This window comes from Filicampus tigris, chromosome 7 (assembly GCF_054856515.1).
Source record: "Filicampus tigris isolate MCC_2025a chromosome 7, RoL_Ftig_1.0, whole genome shotgun sequence".
NCBI lineage: Eukaryota > Metazoa > Chordata > Actinopteri > Syngnathiformes > Syngnathidae > Filicampus > Filicampus tigris.
This window is the reverse complement of record NC_141223.1, coordinates 21,345,542-21,366,105: the sequence shown is the minus strand read 5'-3', so window position 1 is coordinate 21,366,105 and position 20,564 is coordinate 21,345,542. Positions and strand designations below refer to the sequence as shown.

General features: G+C 41.8%; 1 protein-coding gene across 3 annotated transcripts in view; it reads right to left on the bottom strand.

Moving 5' to 3' along the window:
* igsf9ba (immunoglobulin superfamily, member 9Ba) overlaps positions 1-20,564 on the bottom strand; it is a 72,690-nt gene that overhangs the window by 44,111 nt on the left and 8,015 nt on the right. For all 3 annotated transcript variants that reach the window (XR_015087528.1, XM_086036330.1, XM_086036331.1), the window contains exons 2-3: positions 8,767-8,964; positions 4,828-4,974 (exon numbers count right to left, since the gene is read on the bottom strand). Coding sequence is in view for 2 of the 3 variants with exons in the window: in XM_086036330.1 (XP_085892456.1) it covers positions 4,828-4,974; positions 8,767-8,964 (345 nt within the window). In the remaining variant the exon portion in view is untranslated. The remainder of the gene's footprint in view (positions 1-4,827; positions 4,975-8,766; positions 8,965-20,564) is intronic.

Below are 20,564 nucleotides of genomic sequence, written 5' to 3'. Positions count from 1 at the left end.
TAATCTTTAGTAGAACGTAGTCAAGTTTGACTGAAAATCCTGTTTCTGGAAAAAAAACTGAGAAATCAAAGGTTTTGTGAAAAGACTTATTTCAAGTAAAGAAATAAAAAAATCTAAAATATAGATATATAAACGGTTAGGAGGTTGTGAAACGGTATTTTTAGTTAGGATCTAACCCCACTGTTTCCAAAACGAAAGATGTATATGTAAAACTCTCTGTGTATTCAAAGGTACTGGTAATATATTACTTCTTAGTTAAGCGGTTTGGACAAGGGATGGTCAGCCTGAGAAACTAATGATTCTATCTTTGGTGCATACCGCCACCTGCTGTACAAATACAGTCAATGCAATTTGGGTTGCGTTTCCATCACTCTTCAGCAAAACGGGCGTCCATAAGTAATGGACTGTGAGGACAGGACAGGTTAGTTATGATTACACAGACGGATGAAAATCCACTTCCGTCTATGCTTAGTCCGTCTAAAGCAGGGGTCACCAACTCCGGTCCTCGAGGGTACCTTTCCTGCAGGTTTTCAATCATCAGCAAGCTCTTGAGAAGCCTGATAACGATCCTGATCATTTTAACAGGTGTGTTACAGCAGGGACAGATTGAAAACCTGCAGGACAGGTGCCCTCGAGGACCGGAGTTGGTGACACCTGGTCTAAAGGTTCTCGTCTATCATCTAACGCCAGAAAAACAGCAGTCCATCATTGACCGATCCGGTCCATCGGTCAGACAGAATACCCACCTCTGAAAAACTGTGGATGGCTGGAACGGATTAATGGTATTTACATTCATTTCAATGGGGAAATATGATTTGAAATATAAGGGATTTGTTTCATGCATAGTCACAGAATGAATTAAACTTGTAAGTCATGGTACTCCTGTATTCATTTTCCCCATGGTCGATAAAAATAAATTCCAGTAGAACTGCCTAATAAGGATATGCTATAAGCTTGCATCTTGCCCATTAGGGTCAAAATGACACGGGGTCTGTTTTTTTCTTTTCTTACGGTGAGTGTTGTCTTGATGTCTGCGAAGCTGAGTGATGCATGAAAAGCACAGCGAAGGGAAGCACCAGGCAGACTAGACAGGAGGAAGAAGAAGAGGAAGAGGAGGAGGGAGGCAGACTGCCCTCACTGTCCTTTTTCGGGCACAAGGCCTCGCCATCTGACACCTGCCACTGAGTGGGCACTAATGCGCCGTCCGCTTGGCAGGAAGCGAAGGCCACCAAACAGGAACTCCAAAGGAGGAGTGTGTATGTGTGTGTGTGTCCCTTGTGCGTGCGTGCACATGTGTGAGCAGGAGAAAAAGCAAAAATCTATGCGGACAATGACGGCACCTGCTTCCCTCACACCACTTGCACTCACCACTTGTTTGATGTGTGCACTCTGAACCAACGCCAACATTGTAAGATTTTCTTTAAGGGGTCTCCAACTCAAATCGTAGCGTTTTGAGGCTATGCCATGACATCGCTGCTGCCCTATTGCCTTTTTCTTCTCAAATCTCATTTCTAATTGAAGTAGAAGGCCAGGAGTTTGAACTGAGAAAAGGGAGAACCAGGGATGGGCCTTTGACTAAAATCTGCTTGGTTAAATTTTTCTGATTTTTGGGGTGATTTAGCTTGGAATGACCCAGTAATAATCTAATAACAATAACATAATGTGTAATATATTTAGTAATATTTATGAATTAAGGGTTAGGTTCAGCATCATGGAGTTTTTTCTGAAGTCAGCTAAAAATTAAAACGCATCGTAAATTCCATATTGCAAAATCTTTTATTGGTAAAACCTAAAAATGAAACAAAAACAAAAAAAAATTCAAAACACAAAGTGCTAGAAAAAAGGTAAAGACATTCTTTAAATGAGCGTAAAAAATAAATTTAGGGATGAAGGAAGCCCTCCCTTATTAAAATTTGCAGTTGACCAGTGTAATAAACTGTATACACTGTATACAGTATATATATCATATATTATGCTTCACAAAATATAAACTGTTTCTCTTGTCTTTATCAAGGCCATTTTTGGCACATACTGACCAACACCCATCCACACTCACATTAAGAACTATGGCCAATTTATAGTCTTCAATGAACCTAGTATGTTTTTGAAAAAAAAACCACCAAAGCACGGGGGCAATATGCAAAATCCACACATCCGAACAAACCCGGGTTGACCACGGCCGGTTTCTTTTGTGTTAGAACTCTGCATTCATACACAAAGTAGTTCGACAAAAAATAGACTTATGAATTCTTGATTCTCAGCATCTGAACAAGGAAAAGTCTGAATGTAGATGACATTATTAGTGATATTATATTAGTTGCCGTTGAAAGGCCTGACAGCAGTGAAGAGCTCTGCAGCAGGATGTTGCGCGTGAATACTGATGAGGCAAAGCGACAGAGGTGCAGTATGCCCGCACAACAACAAGACATTCATTAAAGCGCGCAGGTGACGCCAGGCGCAACAATCTGACCTATTCACTCCCCACGCGGGACAGAGGCTCTCACGCAGAAATGGGCGCCATTAATATAATGCATGCCGACGCCATAGGAAAAAAAAAAAACATTAGCAGCCTTCACACACATCAGCATGTTGCACTCCGACGTGATTATGATGCAAGGCTACGTGCTTTATAAACGGTCCTCTACCTCAGTGATCCCATTTTTTCTGCCACGGACCGGTTCATACAAGTCTATACCGTTTGTGGCCCGGCCCTGTAACTTTTCACCGTCAGCTGGGTGGGGGGAGGGGGTTGAGTGGTCCCCACATGTATTTGTTTTACTCATTTGCTAGCTTGCGCATTTAATATTAGCGGTACACGACAGATGCTAGCTTGTGCATTTAATCTTAGCGTTGCGCGACGGAGACAACTTGGCTTCCGGGGGGGGGGGCCGGGGCGTTGCCGCAGCCTAGTACCGGTACTATTCCACATGCAGCACCTTGTCATCATTATTCAAATGGGGAACTCTGCAAGCCGCTGTAAAACATATGCATAATCACATTTCACACACCAGAAATACACGTGTGAAAGACACAGGAGGTTAAGAGACCTGTGAAAGATTGTGTAAAAATCAACAACTTTCCATACTTGATGAAAAGTGCTGCATAGTGCAGCACGAAAACCAGTTTTTGTTGCATCGCACACATATACAACCCCCACCTCAAAAAAACAGCTTGATAGAAAAGATGGCTAAAATGCATTCATCACATAAAACAGTACACTGCATGGAATTGACGAATGCACTTAGGGCTTAGCAAGGAAATGCGAAGGTGCAGATATGTTATTTTCCCACCCAGTCATCACTTTGATAGCTCTCAGACGACATCTCACAATTGCCTTAAACAAACCACAATCAATAACGGAGGCTCGCTCTAACTGGTCTCATGAAAATGCACATCACTGGGACTTTTATCACATTTTTTTAAAGACCGGGTGCTTTGAAAAAAATCAATCGAAAGTACAAAACAAAATGATAGTGGGATTATAAAGTACATTTGTGAGCCAATTTATAATAGAAAGTGCCTGATCTTGATTATTATGCCATTTTGATATTATTATTAATTATCATTATATTATTGTTTTGTTTTTTTCTCTTGTGTCTAAACCAAGTGGTCAAAGCAGAAGGCCAACCTACATTAAATATTGGGTCTGCTCAAGGTTTCTCCTTTTTTCCGTTGCTCAGTGCTTGCTCACATGGGACTCAGGTAATCTTTTCATAAGTGAGGAGTGTGGTCTTTGACCTGCTCCATGTGTAAAATTGAAATGTATTATTTCAGGTAATAGTAGTAGTAGTGGTAGCATCCTACTTTTTTATTATAATTATTATTATTACAGGTAGTAGTAGTCAGTATTAGTTATAGTAGTGGTGGTAGCAAGTAGTAGTATTAGAAGCAGTGCTATATTATTATTATTATGATTTATAACTGGTATGATAGTAGTTGTGGTCGTAGTACAAGTAGTAGTAGTGGTGGTAGTAGAGGTATTAGAAGAAGGTATTAGAACAGTACCAGTAGTTAGACTTTACACCAATCTGATTATTTTTTGCATTTTTTAAGCAAAATTGATGGATTTGGTGTAATGTCATAATTTGCCAATCGATCAATGACGTCATTGATCGGATCCGCAAAATAAGACATTACAGCAAACCAGAGGCGGAGCCAGAACGTGGCTCATGGGTGGGCCTGGAAAAATCTGGGTGGGCCTAAACATTTCTCCCACATATTCAACTAAAATGACAAACTGAATAAGAACTTCAGATCTTCCTAAGACAACCACAATTACGCCGTTCTAAATATTAAATAAAAATAAAAACACAACAAAACGCAAATTAAAAGATAATTAAAATAATAATTCAAATCATGAATCTCACTGTGTGGGCAGTCTGTTGAATTTGGGTGGGCCTGTGCACACCCAGGCCCACCCATGGCTCCGCCCCTGCAGCAAACACAATCTTGTTAGCTGTGCTGCACATGGCTGGCACTGAATGAGTTAATAATCCAAGGTTTCTCATCGTATACAGTCAGATTGTTTGCTCAATTATAGTGGGGATTGACTGTACAATAAATAAACAAGTTGTTTAAATAGATTGGAAGGATTGGTCCATCAACGGATCGGTAATCTTTTTTATTTTTTATTTTCTTAACTCGCTGATCGGCTCCAAAATCCTGATTGTGCAAAGCCCCAGGCAAATATATATATTTTTTCAACATGAACATAAGTGCAAAAACTAGTACAACATGTAATGTTGATGCAGATGGCAAGTTTAGGAATTAGCAGCTATACTAATGGCTCAGTGGAGAGAGTGGGCCAGCTGAGGATGGAAGACTCACCGTTGACCGTGAGGTGCACCCAGCTGCCGTTGTGGAAGGTGTCGTACTGTTGCTCCAGCATCAGGACCCGGCACTCGTACCAGCCCTGGTCCTCCGAGCGCACCGGCTCGATCTGCAGGGAGGCCTTCCCGTGCAGGGAGGCTCGACCTGCGGACCCATGGGAAAAGCAAGACAAGAGCTGTCAAGAAATCATGCGTGTCATGGACTAGTTCATTGGTCATGTGGTGATTCACAGGGATGATTCTCATGTGGTCAGTGTGGGATCGATTCCTGCTTAGTGACTGCGGTCGATTGCCGACCAGTCCGGGGTTAGTCTGCCTTTCGTCTACCACCAGCTAGGACAGACTGCGACTGACCGGCAACAATTCTAGGGTATAGACTGCCTTTGGTCCACAGTCAGCTAGACCAGACTGCGAATGACAAGCGACCAATCAAGGGTGTAGTCTGGTCCACATCGGAGTACACACAGACTGGTGACAGCCTCTCAAGTCTCAGCATAAAGTGCAAACAAGTTTATTTCCCAGCTCAAATAAACATGTGAAATTGGCAAACTGGCTGGAAAATAGAGCAGCTGCTAAGCATCAATTCCTGGAGGCCATGATTTAAGCTGATCCAAAAGTATCTGTGCGGGTGAAAAAACAGCCTTCCTCCATCTCAAAGAAGGCATACGTTTCACACACAACTTGTCCAGTCTGACACGTTTTTTCCTCTCCCTCTTCACAGTTGAGGATAAATTGGAATTCAAACAGGAGCGAATCACAAGGGAAGGGAGAAGTTGAAGAAAGCGAGGCTGCTGAAATCCACCGCCTCTCAACTGTCTGTCTAGCGGCTTCGAGCCCGCTGCTCACGCGGACGCCTTTGACAGCCTGACAGACTAAAATGTTTGCTTCTGCCGGCCTGACAAGTGTTCTGAGATGGAGCATCTTTGCAAACTTTGATGTATAAACGCAATATACGACCCGCTTCCTGTTCCTTGGAGTCGAGGCTGCCGACGCGCTTTTGCGGAGCTGTACTAGATGCGACCGAGGGTTCGCCGTCGTCGCTTGGGTGGAAAATGGACATTGTTTTGTTTGCAGAAACTCGAAGGAGTCACGGGGAGGAGAGGGGCGCAGCGACTGCAGTCCTGTAGGGGAAGACAAAAAGGCTGGTTGTCTGGAAAAAAAGTCAGGTCTATTTTTGGACTGGCCATTGAAGTGCATGTGTCGGGGTGGGCGGTGTCTTTTGGAGATCAAGGGAGTCGGTGCTGCTCAAGTTAACCGCAATGCATCTTAATCACCATTTTAGGCCAAATAAATCACCATTTTGAGGGCTTTCGCATACATCAAAATGTACCTTTAAAAATGAACTTGGTAGAATCCCTCCCAGAATTATTTTAAAATTCAGCCTTCAAAGTCAGTTTTACTAAAGGGGGGAAGTCAATCCAAACATATTTTTTTCAAGAATATGTTCTATGCAGGCCCAATGCCTTGTTTCAACTAGTGAGCCTGCATAGAACATATTTTTGAAAAAAATGATGTTTGGGGTGGTTAAGGAGCTGATCCACCAACAAAATGTCAAGAACACATGCCCGAAAAGACACAAAAAATCTGATATTTTGGTTTGAAGCAGATAATTAGGGTAATTTTGTCCCTTCCCGAGTGTTCTTCATATACAAACTTGTCCTATGCCCTACGATTGACTGGCCACCAGTACAGTTATTATGGTTCGATGCAAATTTTTGTCAGTCCCAGGGGTCCTTCAAAGACATTTTGTCTAATTGCTAATTGCATTTTGAACCATGTACTAAATAGACAGATGGGCAATGCCAAATTGTGAAGAATTTGTGTTTTCGTCATTGCGTGTGGTTACCATGAAACACAAAACTCTGATAAGTAAACATCAATATTGGCTCGGTACTAACTTGGTCACTATTTGAAAATTCAGCCCACAAAGCTGGGCTACTTCAAAACATCATTTCACATCGACAGGCCAAGGCTTACCCCGCACATATCACTCCAAACGCCGGGGCATTGTTGTTGAAAGATACATGATCATCTTAGGCCGGTAGCTTGTCCCAGAGTCTGAGAATCAGATGCTAAAAATCTCAACAGCTGCACAGTTGAAATATTGATAGAATCTTTGCTTTGAGTTGGCATAAAAATAGATGTTTTTAAATGCTGTAGTTTCCATACAGCCACGGAACAACCACACGTGCAAATGAAGGAGAGATGATGTAGTCTGCAAGGGGGTGCGCAAAGTGCATTGTTTAGCAGGAAGAGATCTTTTCATTAGGGATGATTTGCATCAAAGTTCGTTAGATTCTGTGACATTGAGAATGTATACAACTGATGAACACACGCAAAGTTGTGACTGCTAAGACGCCACATTTAAGTGAATGTTTATGTGCCTCAATGGGTGCTACTGTTTTGGTTGGCAACAGAGTTCAAATGGTCTACGAACTGAGATAAATACACTCAACGCTGTTGTTTTTCCTGGCAGGAAAAAGGGAGCAATGTGTTTTAATTTGAAACCCTAACCCTATTTTAGAAAAGCTAGTTTAAAAGCTTTAGAAAACTGAACATAAAACCAGAATCCTGACTTACTCTTCAAGGCCTATTTTGAATTTGAACTCCAATTTGAAGCCCTAACCCTTGTTTGAAACCCTAATTCGAGCTTCAAACCAAACTTTGTCTTGAGACTCTAATGCCAAACCCAAACCTTGGCTTCAAAGCTTCATTTGAAACACTAACCCTGGCTAAAAGGTCTTATTCTAAACTCTAACCGTGGCTTTCAACCACATTCTGAAATCTTATTCATTGTTTGACACCCCCTAATTTCAAACCGTAACCTTGTTTGAAACTCTAGCCCTTATTCAAAACCCCAATCCTGGCTTTCAGATTTCATTTGAAATCCAAAACCCAATTTTCGAACCATAACCTTGACTTTAAACCTCAATTTCTCTTCTTGAAACTCTAACCCTTGTTTGAAACCCTAATCTTGTCTTGAAAGCCTAACTCAAAACCCTAACCCTGGCTTGAAAACCCGATTCAAAACCCAAACCATTATTTCAAACTCGAGCCCTCGAACCTAACTACCAGAGCCTAACCACTACCAAGTTCCTGTCTGCATATTTAAACGACCCACATGGTCCCCTTCGGTCCAGACAGCCAAACGGCGTCGAGAAACACGTCACACGCAGGTGCCGCAATCCTGCCACGCGGCTGAGTAAGGAAAAAATAAAATAGTGTTGTGTACCTTGCGGCCCCACAGATGCAATGACGTGCCCCATATTCTTTTTATTTCACCAATCAGCACGCTGTGTGTGTGTCAGTTGTTTTTGTTTGATATTTTTCTGTGTTTGGCGTCTGCTCGTGCGGCGCCTGCATGTGATGTGAAGATTACGTTCTTGATGCCGATTGGCTGTCGCCAACAAGGGAAGGACTGGGACCACGTGGGTTGTTTAAATATGCAGACGGGAACTCTGTGGCAGTTAGGCGATAACCAGATTTGCTAACTACAGACCCTAACATTGGCTACAAACCCTAAACCTTGTTTGAGAGCCTAATATTGTCTTGAAACCTTAATTAAAAACCATAATCCTAACCGAAAAAAAAATTGAATCCCTAACCTTGGCTTCAAACCATAATTTGTTAGCCATAACCACTTGCCCGCCACCTACGAAACGATGGTTCCATTCATTATTAAAGACCTTTATTCCTGGTTTCCATGACAATTTTGACAACAATGTGAGTACCTTGAGAAGATGGTGGGGGGTTCTTTTTTTTTTTTTTCTTGTAAAGTATATTTGCTTTCTTCACTGAAAATGAAAATGTGTTGTTCTACTGTTTCATGTGGTTCAAATCCCTTTCATTAAAACATTTGACAAAAAAAATAATATTAACATTTGTCTTATGATACGTTTCGTGTCAATGAATGGCTGCTTATACTGTCTGTGCTCACCAGTGTATTCTGGGTCCACATGGGGAGGGTAGAAGCGGAAGTTGATGAAGAAGGGAATAGGCACTCCGAACTTGAACCATTCCACCACGTAGGGCGGCTGCTGGCCATCCAGGGGAGGGGACACGTCGCACCCCAGGATCACGCTCTCTCCGGCGCGCGCTGTCACAAACCGAGGCTCCTCTCTCACTCCGTGGGCACCTGAGGATGTAATTAGGCGGTTCGATCAACTTATTGACTCCAATGCATTAAAACCACATTCTCTTTATTGCACACGGACAATAATGTGGCACAGCGTTTAGTGGCTGGTGGCGTACTGTGCTGGAATGGAATCTGCCAAGAGCTTCCATTGATCTGAGGTGGCTGCCACCGGGCCTGACCGCGGCCTAGCTGCCTCAGCAAAACGCTCACTCCGGGAATGGATTTTCTCCAGTTTGCCACCCCCACAGATGACGCTTTCTTTGAGACGCGGCATCAAGGGACACGTTGACATTTCGCTCCGGACGAACATAATGGAAGTGGAAGCGTTCATTAGCAGGATAATGCTTAATGAGATAATTATTGGGATCAATCCATTCCATCAATCTATTCATTTCAATGTGAAGGTTGAAATGGACCAAAGTATCGAGACGCTTGGCCATTACAGATTGAGCCAATGATGGGTTTCTACCCAGGCACATTGTCTTGAGGATTTGACCCAGCATGATGGCTCAAGATTTTGATCCAGCAAGAGATAAAAACTACTCATTTTTAGGAGTTAAGGCTACCAAGAAATGGGGTAACAGGTTATCAGTATAGCTCTGCTTATTTTTTCTCTTCCTACATTCTCTAATGAAAAAGCTTTCCCCAGTGAGGGGTCGCCACAACGAGTCATTCACATGATATGTTTGGGACAGTTTTGACATCAGATGCCCTTGCTGAAGCAACCCACTCATTTTTATCCAGGCTTGGGACTGGTAGTGGCTGGGAATCAGTGTAATGGGTTTTGCCTATGGACCCAACAGAGCAGGGGTCACCAACCTTTCTGAAACTGAGAGCGACTACTTGGGTACCGATTGTGGGAAGGGCTACCAGTTAGATACACACTTCAGAATTTTCATTTACAGTATATGAATACACTGAGCATGTTAATTATTTCTCACAATAATTAAGGAAACATGTGTATCAATATGCAACATTACTTCTGTAAATACCTGCCACTGTTTACATTTTCATATAATCACTTCTACAACATTCCTGGATAATCACAATGTCCCATCACTGGTGAGCAACTTTAGGAACAGGCTCATGGGCTACTGACCTGGTCCTTGGGGGCTACCTGATGCCCGCGGGCACCACGTTGGTAACCCCTGCAACAGAGTGTTACCACCTCTCCGACCGGGATTTGAACTCCGATTCCCACTGCCACCAAATTTTCTAAGAATGTTACATTAAATTGACCCAATCTTCTGGGTCAAAAGAATGAACCCAACGTTGGGTAAAATGTACCTAATCTGCTCAAAAGCCACAGATACCCATTGAATGGATCGGGAAAACAACTAAAACAATTTTTAGTGTGTAAATTGAAAGTCTGGCCTTTGGCTTCAAACCATACTTTGAAATTCTAACCCTGGTTTGAAACCCTAATCCAGACTTGATCCCCTAAACCTGGCAGGAAAACCCTAATTCTCAATGTTAACTTGGCTTCAAACCCTACTTTAAAACCATAACCTTGGTTTCAAATCTAACCCTTGTTTGTAATCCTAAACTCATTTTGAAGCTTCAAACACTAATTTGAAACTGTAACCCATGCTTGAACCCTAGTTTGAAACCCTAATCTTGGTTTCAAAGACAAAGGAAGCTGAACTAGTCTTAAAACTCAAATTTACAACCCTAACTCTTGTTTGAACCCATAAAGTAGGTGTGAAATGTAATATCTTAACCAAAGTGCAAATTTACCAAGTTCAGAGGTACAATTAGCTGTGTTAACGGGCATGATGGTGACTATGTGAATAGTGGAAAGATATTGGAAAATGATTCCCAAAAGCAGCCCTTAGTTCTATGAAATTATACTATAATGGCCTGTAAGATTGTTTTTGACAAATGGGAATCCAACGCCCAGATTTTGTCCGTACCTGCTTCTCTCGACAAGCCAAAACTTGGACCCCATCTCTGAATGGCCATGTGGATCACTTAGTGAGTGTGTTTATCATTTTAATCGGCATTATCCTGTCATAGAGTTAATCCACTTTGGTCGTTTTAGCCGGCGCAGATTCTGCTTTGAAACAGAAGCAGATTAAATCAAATTATATATTTTTTTCCAGACTCATCTGCTGGAATTTGCTATGCTATTGTGCCGCTTGACTAAAATAGGGGAACTAAGTAAAGCTACAGTGTATTTGTCCAAATATCATGTCCAAATATCCATCAAGTGAGTCAACAATACCTAATTTAAATGTTAAATCCGCAAATCCTCAATTGTATTGTACGGACACTTATCTTAGCCCAAAGGAGATGCATAGCCTAGCATTTTTAAGTTTTAAAGATGACCCAATTCATAAAATCCTTTTAAAAAATTGACTCCTTGCTATTTAAAAAAAAATCCTCATGGGTTAAAGCTGAACTTAAATCATCCATCTAGCAAACAAAAATGCCGTGAGTCATCATCCTGGCTTCCGGGGCGTGCACACTTGACCTGAATATAAAAATACAATGGAAAAAATGAGCACTATTTCACTGAACAATGTAAATAAACATTTGCAAATAACTGATTGAATATTTATTTGGCCTGGTTAATGGAACTTCTGCTCCTGAACCTTTGTGCACATGCAGTGTCTGCAAATCAGGACTGGGAAGTCATTTTCATCTTTAAGCAAGACTGTAAGATGCCGTCTTTTTAAGAAAAATATATTTTTTCGTGTGTAAGCATTCATATTACATTCAAAATGCGACCTCGGTCTCTTTGGTGTGTATGTGTGTGTGTGTGTGTGTGTGCGTGGGGGTGTGTGTGTGTGTGTGCGTCCCGAAAGTGGCCCGCATGCGCAGAAGAAGAGACGGCGTCAAACACGACGTAGTGTTGTACAGAAGTAAATGTGGTGCAGCGTGTCAGGGATTTCGACAGTATTTGGGGGAAATGTTGAGGAAATGATGCCTTTTCGATCTCATTTCACGGAGACGTCACTAAAGAGGAGGTCACGTCATAACCGCGTGTACAAAATTAGCCGATCGAGCCATGGCTGAATTATTACTATCACCATAAATGTCGACTTTATGCGTCATGTTTCGAGTGGGATTAAATCAAAGTCAAATATAAAGTCAATACTGTTCCTCAAAACAACTGCAGAGTCAATCTCCTCACTGTCAGCACTAATCCCTCCGCCCGCGCGATGCGCATTTTGGGCTCCTGACGTCAATGTCGGATGGTTGCGACCTGGAGGTTCAGACTGCGGTCGCACTGCAAAAAATCTGATCTAGGACTGAAGTATCTAAATCTATATGAATGGCTTTGTATTAGCCAACAGGTTAACCGAAAACCAAAATGGGAATTACACATCGCATAATCATTTAAAAGTCTCAGAGTCAGCGTGCCCTGATCTGAGCACGGGACCAGCTGGAGAAGATCAGCCCCATAGTCAGGCCCAGCCAGGGAGGAGACCAGCCCACACTATGTTTAGATTTTGAAGACAGTATAAATGTGAGGGCTGCATGTTGGAACGTGCCCCTTTTCTGCCCTCGCCCCTCTTGGGTGAGAGCATTCGCGAGGATGGAAAAGCTGCCAAGATCTGATTATTGTATGATTCCTGAACTTCAGAGATGGTAAAGAAAACTGACGAAGAAATTCAATCGACTTGTGTGAGACTTTATTTACTTTGGATACCTCCTTGAAAGATAAAACGAACACGCATTGAGTATGTAGTTGTTTTGTAAATTGCTAATTGGGTTTATGGACTCCAGACCTACAAAATATTCCAACAGGACCACAAGAAAGTAGCCAAAAACTTTGACTTGATAAGAAAAAATGATACACGTTTTTGAGACAAATAACATCCCAGATAGCAAAATATGGGTGAATCAATGTTGAAGTATGGTTCGACTTTCGTGTTGAATCTACGTTGAAACCTAAAGTAGAAATTATACAGAAACCGCAAGGTTGATAAAATGTTGGGTCAATGTTTGCTTTTCAACCATATATCACACAACATCAATGTTGATTCAACCATCATCTAAATTGGAAAAATGCTGTAAATGGTGAATGGGCCGTCACTTATATAACGCTTTTTTACCTCATCTACCTACTGATGACACAGCATCAGGAGCATCTGGGGGTTCAGTATCTTGCTCAAGGATACTTCAACATGGTCACAATGGCTGGGAATCGATCCCACGACCCACGGGTTGGGAAACGACCACTCTACCACTGAGCCATGCCGCCCCACTGTAACAAAAACATTGACTTAGTCCACTACAAAATTTTAGCTATTCCCTTTCCCCAAATGCATGAAAAAACTATGACAGAAAACATGTCTAATATTCAAAAATGTATTAGAAGAGATCAAAATACTGCGCGGAAATGGCTAAGAAATGAAAGCGTTTCATGAAACAGGAACAACACCAGTGTGCTCAGGGTAACAAAAAAAACTCAGGCAGAAAAAAGTGGTTAAAAAAAATGAAATAAAATGTATATATGGAGAGCGAGTGAGAGCGAGAGAGAGATTCAGGACACACACTTTTTGCGGTTGAAAAAGGCCTGTCCCCCTCAGAATATACCTCCTTCTCACCTCCCTCCGCTGAAGTAGAAAAATAGAGAAGGGCAAACGTAGATAACACAGATTCAACATTAAATTAAACACTGACCTTTCAAATGTTTTAATTCAACTAAAATACAATGTAGCGTCAACAGCATCTTTGAATCACAAACTTCAGTGCTGACAAAATGTTGTTGAACCAACGTTGATTAAACATCAGTCTTCAACTAAAACCAAAAATCAACCTTCTTAACCCTAATTCAACATTGACTTAACATCTTTTGCTATCTGGGATGCACTTCAATCGGACACTTAAGATTTATTTTCCCAAGCCACGCAGAGCCGCAACATAAGGATGAAAGAGACGCACGCGGCTTGCCGACTACTGGTCTAAACTATTGAAAATGTAAATCCATACATGTTACACATTCACTTTTGAAAGATATGGAATGGATAATGGAATGGAAGTATACAACAGTCCATGCTGATGTACTGTATTCAGGATAAAAGCCTAACCACACAAGAGTGGTGGTCTTTTCTTTTGAAGGCAGGACATATTTGTCCCGGGGTTGGTTTTGAAATGCAAAGCACTGACATTAAAAATTGTTTTTTTGGGTTGTGTTTTTTTACCGTTGTTGTAACTGAATGGCCAATACACATCAAAGGCTTTTGAATTCACGGCCCTCCCGACTGCTTCAGATTTCCTGTGCAACTTCACACAGGCCACATTGTTTGCTTTGGCAAAGTAGAGTCACTTGACGTCAAGCACAAGCTCAAGTACAAACTCAAATCCACCAGTGAGGTGGGTGGAGGGGACCGGTTGGTAAATCCATGGTTTTCCGTGCTGATGTTCAGGAGGGTTCTGGTTCCTGGCTGGACATTATTTTTGGATCCTGTGAAGAGTTCCAGGTCTAATAATTTTCCAATCTTGTTAAGGGATACTCAAGGGGGTGCAATCAGCAGTGGCTTGATCATAGCATTTAGCAGTCTCATTTCCTTGATGGATTCACGATGATGCCTCCAAGAGTTTATTAGCACTGATTGAGAGTGAATATTCATGCTCTCAACGACATATTAGGTTCTTATTATACTACCTTAAAACTGTCCGCAAGTCATTCATTCTGTTGACATGTTTTACTCGGCTGTCTGTGACTGTCCTGTACGCTCTGACTGTACCATCAATAGTTGGCTTTTCAATGACTATCAAGACAGATGTCAATTATTATAACAGCACCACTGATTTGTTTGATATCTGTTTGATATCATTCAATGTTGTTAAAAACATAATATAAATATAATTCCCATTCACATTTTTTGCTAAGCACAGGCTAACATAATTTGCATAATGGGTAAAAGTGTAACTGCTAATGACTAGCTTGAAAATGGACAAATAAGATCACCATTAACTGCACATTTCTGCTGTCCCGAAGGCTAGGTTCACACAGCAGGTCTTAATGCTCGATTCAGATTTTTTTTTTAAATCTGATTTTTGTGTGTAAGTGTTCATATTATATTATAAATGCGACCTCGGTCTTGTCTGCTGTATGAACACATGCGTCACCAAAGTGACCCGCATGCGCAGAAGAAGAGACGACGTCACTCCTGACGTTGTGTGTGTGGAAGTAAATGTGGTCCGGCGTGTCGGGGCATTTATACAATGAAGCGATTAGGTGGGAGGTACAAATAAATAATACATTATTTTTGGGGAAAATCACAAGGCGATGCTTTAATATCTCATTTCATGGAGACATCACCAACGATGACGTCACGCCATAACCGTGCGTAAAAAATGAATCGATCTGAGCCGTGGCTAAATTACTACGATCACCGTAAATGTCCACTTAATGCTTGATTTTTCAAGTGGGACTAAATTAAAGTAAAATATAAAGTCAATAATGTTACTCAAAACAACTTTGCAGATTCGATCCTCTGCTGCCAGGACTTTGCCTCGGAGCGCATTTTGGGCTCTGGATGACGTCAATGTCGGATACAGGCGACCCGGCATATGGGCAAAATAATCCCATCTGGGTCGCATTGGCCTGCGGTGTGAATGGAGTCAAAAGGTGAGTAGTTTTACTTTAATTTTGTTTTAGTATCCAGTGGTCAACATATTTAACGTTATACATTGATGATACTTAAAATAGTACTCAAAACATCACCTGTAGAGCTGGAAGTACGGTAGGTTAAATCGTGGCGAGTGAAATCTTGAATTAATTTGTACTGCTGTAAGATTGATTTCATGAGAAGTGCATAGCACCAATGACCAAAAGTGACAAGAAAAATAAAAACATTGATTCCATGTTGTTATGATAAACCACATAAACTAATGAAAAACATCTGTTCAAGACCATTCAGCAGGCAGCTGTCCATAAGAACACGGCACTCGTTCAGGCAGAATGATAGGGGGGCATGTGAGGTTAATTCCACCGCAGATTTCAACTTGTTTTCAAGCGCATGTAAACAACACAAAAATCATCCCACTCACTACTTCATTAAATACGCTCGAAAAGCACATTCTGGGCTACAATTGCGTCAAGCAAAGCATGTCGTTGGACAGTAAATAAAGCACGAAGGAACATGGTGGAACATCGACATTTAAAGTGGTATATTTCAAACTAGTTGAAACAAGGCATTCTGATAAATATTGCGTTTTTGGGATAAGCGTTAATCCACCCATTTTCAGACCTCTGTGGGGGCGGCCATTTTGTCACTTCTGTCGACTGAAAATGACATCAAAGTTGCTCAGGGCTCTGATAACGATCAATCATGACTCGCTTGAGAAAACAGATGAGCTGTGATTGGTCGTTACCAGAGCCCTGAGTAGTTGTGATGTGATTTTCAGTCAACAGAAGTGACAAAATGGCCGCCCTTACAGATGGCTAAAAACGGGTGGATTAACTCGTATTTCACAAACGCAATATTTATCAGAATGCCTTGTTTCAACTAGTGGGCCTGTATAGAGCATATTCTTGAAAACAATCTGTTTGGGTTGACTTCCCCTTTAACACTCACGGTTAGCATAGGGTCACACCCGTCTATAAAGCAGCAGAAAGCAAAAAAGGGGGATGACTGTATAAGATTGCATTGTGGACAACGTAACGGCACATACAGTAGGCTCACTGGACGAAGCGGCTACCGAGAGCCTCTCAAGGACGAGCAGCCACTGGGCTGGATGGGCCACTGACAGGGAGGTAATTGAATGCCAGGCTGCGTGGCTGAAGGTCACATCAGGCCAGGGAATGTGTGCGTGTATGTGTGGCTATACTTTCTAGGTGGTAAAGCCATGTGTTTGTGTACGTTTTACAATTTAACCGGACAGTATTTAAAATAACTCCAACTTGAAATATTTTTATTTACAATACGTATCCAGAAAGGTGCCTCTTAATGTTTTTTACTCTCTAGGGATGCTGAAATGTGTGAGCGGCATCAAAAGTTTGCTGCGAGGTGACTGCGGCTGTCCACTGGGGGTGTGCGTCCCTCCAATAAAAGACGATTCGATACATATCGGGATATGCATGGGGTGCGATGCGATTCAAGGACAGTTCGATTTCAAAGTGGAGCGATTTGATACGGTTCGATTCAGTGGGATTACGATGCAATCCGATATGGTTCGGCTGCGTTTGACAGCACTTAAAATGTGCCACTTCTTGCAAAGTCATCTCTTCAATAAAGTAAAATAATATTCGATACACATCCTACATTTGAGAATGGTACAGTTTGATTCGATTTGATGCACTCGTTTAAGTTAATTTATTGATTCTATTGTATTGTTTTATCATGTTGTAAAGTGCTTTGAGTGCGAGTGGTTGTATGCATGGTGAGCAGAGAGCGAAAATAGGGTGGGATCAACAATCAACATAGGTGCCTGTAAGACTGCCATGAGTGTCGGACATCGGTAACCGTCGGGGTGTCAGATTGCGCCGTCTGATTGAGTAGCGAACACCGTCGTAACATCTGACCTCGTCAGAAAGCGTCTGGTGGGCATTTCAGCATGTTGAATCGGCGTCGTGAGTCGTCACATTTAGTCACTTTGATTGGCTGTTAGCTAGCGAATCCGCGCACGAACGGGAAGTGACAAATGCGGAAAAACAGTGAGCACGCCTTTGCTGCCTTAATCTTCTTGCAAGTACAAGAGCAAGGGTTGACAATGTAAGTATTTCACGATACTGTGTCAAGAACGTGAGGGTTTACTTCGCGTGTGAGTTCATCGTGTGCGAAAAATATAGCTGAATGCATTGTTTACATTTTTATAACCAATAGCTTTCCGGTTGGCTTTTTCTAACCATGAGGAATAGTGACTAGACGCCGCCGATGGTATGGAATAGTATTACATCTCACGTGTGCAGAGAAGGTACTTTAATGGTCAGCGTCGCTTTCTGTCCTTGCGGTGTATTTTTCCAGCGTGACGTGCCGACAGCCGGCCCGCCGCCACAGGGGGTAAGCGTCGGTCACAGTTGGCCAACGTCGGATTGGTCTATCTAGGCCTTAACAACGAACAACACAAAGTCTCCCGTCTGCTGCTTCGCAACCAGTCCAGATAGCTGTCTTCATTATTCAGCCCTCTTTTAATTGCCGAGCTGCGTGCTCTGATGCGCCATGCTCAGTCAGTGAGGCTGTGGATGTGCTGACACCTGCGCAAAAACTCCAGTGCAGAACAGACAAGGAGAGAAAGAGAAAGATGGTGGGGGCTTGCCAAAGGCATAAAGGACGAAGCAAAACAGTGCAGCTCCCAAGTGCACATTACAAGGCATCTCTGAAAGAAGCTTTATGACAAGTTATACGCAAAAGCTCAGCACGCACCCCAAGTTCCAGGATAGTGTCTTAATCCTGCCGTTAATTATTTAATGTGTGGTGCACATTTAAGGCAATAGCGCCTCGCTAGCTGATTTTATTAAGGATCGGACCTTCAACAAAAACAAAAAGTTCGTTTAAACTCTGACTAGGATTTAGCGGTATAACCTCAAAATAAAATCACAGATTAATTTCCCACCGCAAATAAGATTGTTTACCCTCGCCCCTTACAGAAAAGGCAAACGTCAATGACATTAATGAAAATATTTTGCTTTAGTTTAAGGGTTAATTTTATACATTTTTTAAACAGATAATGTGCAACTCCATAGAATTACATACTGTAGATATATACACACATATATATATATCTCTACTCACACTTTTTTTTTTTTAAATAGTCGCGTGATCGGAAAAGTCTCTAAATACAGAGATGAAGTCCTCACTGTTGGCGTAAACTGTGCAAGGTCCAACAAAAAATCATCATGACTCATGAACTCAAATGAATCAATAAAATGGATTAATTGCCTAGTCCAGTGCCTGGCCAAGCCACGGCTCGCGAGCCGCATGCGGCTCTTTGGCTGGTTTCATGCGGCTCCTGAAGCCATTTTTGAAAATGATCTTAGCTTGGCACAGTGCGCCGTCATCCCCATTATTGCGTATGTGGTGAGGGGTGGGGAGCACGGAATGGTGCGGTAAAAGTTCCTTGCTCTCGTCTTGTTTCTCTGCAACATAATGAGCCGTTCTTCTTAAAATCAAGGAACCAAGTGTATGTGTATGCTGTGGCTCTTTGCAGTCACAGTCAAAATTGTGGCTCTTTGCCTTTGAGTGGTTGACCACCCATGGCCTAGTCCTAGCTCTGACTTTGTGAAGCTGACTTATTGGAGTTTAGTGGCAAATCAGCATAACTTCACTGGCGTGCTCTGCCCATATGCAGAGGTGGGTAATCCAGGACCAGAAAGTAAAAACCCTGCCACAGTTTGGCTTTAGCCACAGGTTCTTCTACTCAACCGGCAGGTAAACGAGCTCAGCTGATTAGAAGCACCTGTGGCTAAAGCCGAACTGTGGCAGGGTTTTTACTTTCTGGACCCGGGTTACACACCTGTGCCCATATGTTAATTCAATTGATCTTTTGGCATGTGTCTTGTGTACGTGGTTCGAATTTGGTAGAAATTAAGATGTCGGGGTGCATGGGACCTCTGTCTTCTCACTTCTGGGATAAAATCAGTAATTCTCATTTTCACTAATACATGAATGAGTGGGCACCAACTTTATTTATCGTCTGCACAACTCGCACAAGGCAACAACAACTCTCCACCTCGCTCACACCCTCTCCTCTTTTTTCTTGCTTGCTTCTCTACAAGGGCTGCACCAAACATGCACCCAACGGCAGCACACTTGGAAATGGTATAAATTATGCTAAAATGGCCACTTTGAAGCCAAATGTCAGACTTCCTGTGTTTCTTTGGTGATGGCTTCTTGAGACATTTTTGTGCGTGAACTCATTGATAGAAATGAATACCGAATTTAATGTTGCAAAGTAAAACTCCTGCAAAATGTGTTGAGTATATAGTAAAGCATTCACCTTTCAAAAGTCGAGTGATGAAAACTGACGTCTCGCTGTTGTACGCATCAGCCCCGCCATTGTGCAGCCCAGATAAAAGAAAATCTGACACCACCAAAGCAACGCTGTTCTTTGTTGTAGTGATGCACAGTGTGAGGGTAATGTAATGAGTGGAGTTGATGTGTGTGACCTTGCATCCGCTGAAATCCACTGCAGCACAATGGGTCACCATGCATTCGCTATTTGGACACTGACTGTTTTCTTATGTTGTCTTTATACAACGCCATTCAAAGAGATAAACAATGTGGGATTGAAGAGCAGACGTTGAGATTTCATTTAAGAAGTTTCAATAAATACGGCATTTGTCATTCAGGAATAACAGACGTTTTTTGGCAGATTAGTGTCATTCCATTAGTAATCAGTCAACATTAAAGTGGAGATCTATGTGAATATGTACATATGATCTATGTAAATACATGATCTACTACATTAATATAGTATTGTATATCATTAGTAGATTTAGTAAAAAGTAATGTGCAATGAAAATATACAGTGTGTTTGAATTGAAATTTCCCTTTGAAGGGTTAAAATTAATGTAGTAAATAATTTATATTACATTATAAAATAATTGTCTTTTTCTGGCGCATGTAATAAAAAAACAATCATCTAAAGCATAAGAGAAAGGTTTTTTTTTTTCAAATCACATAATACCCCCCCCAAAAAAT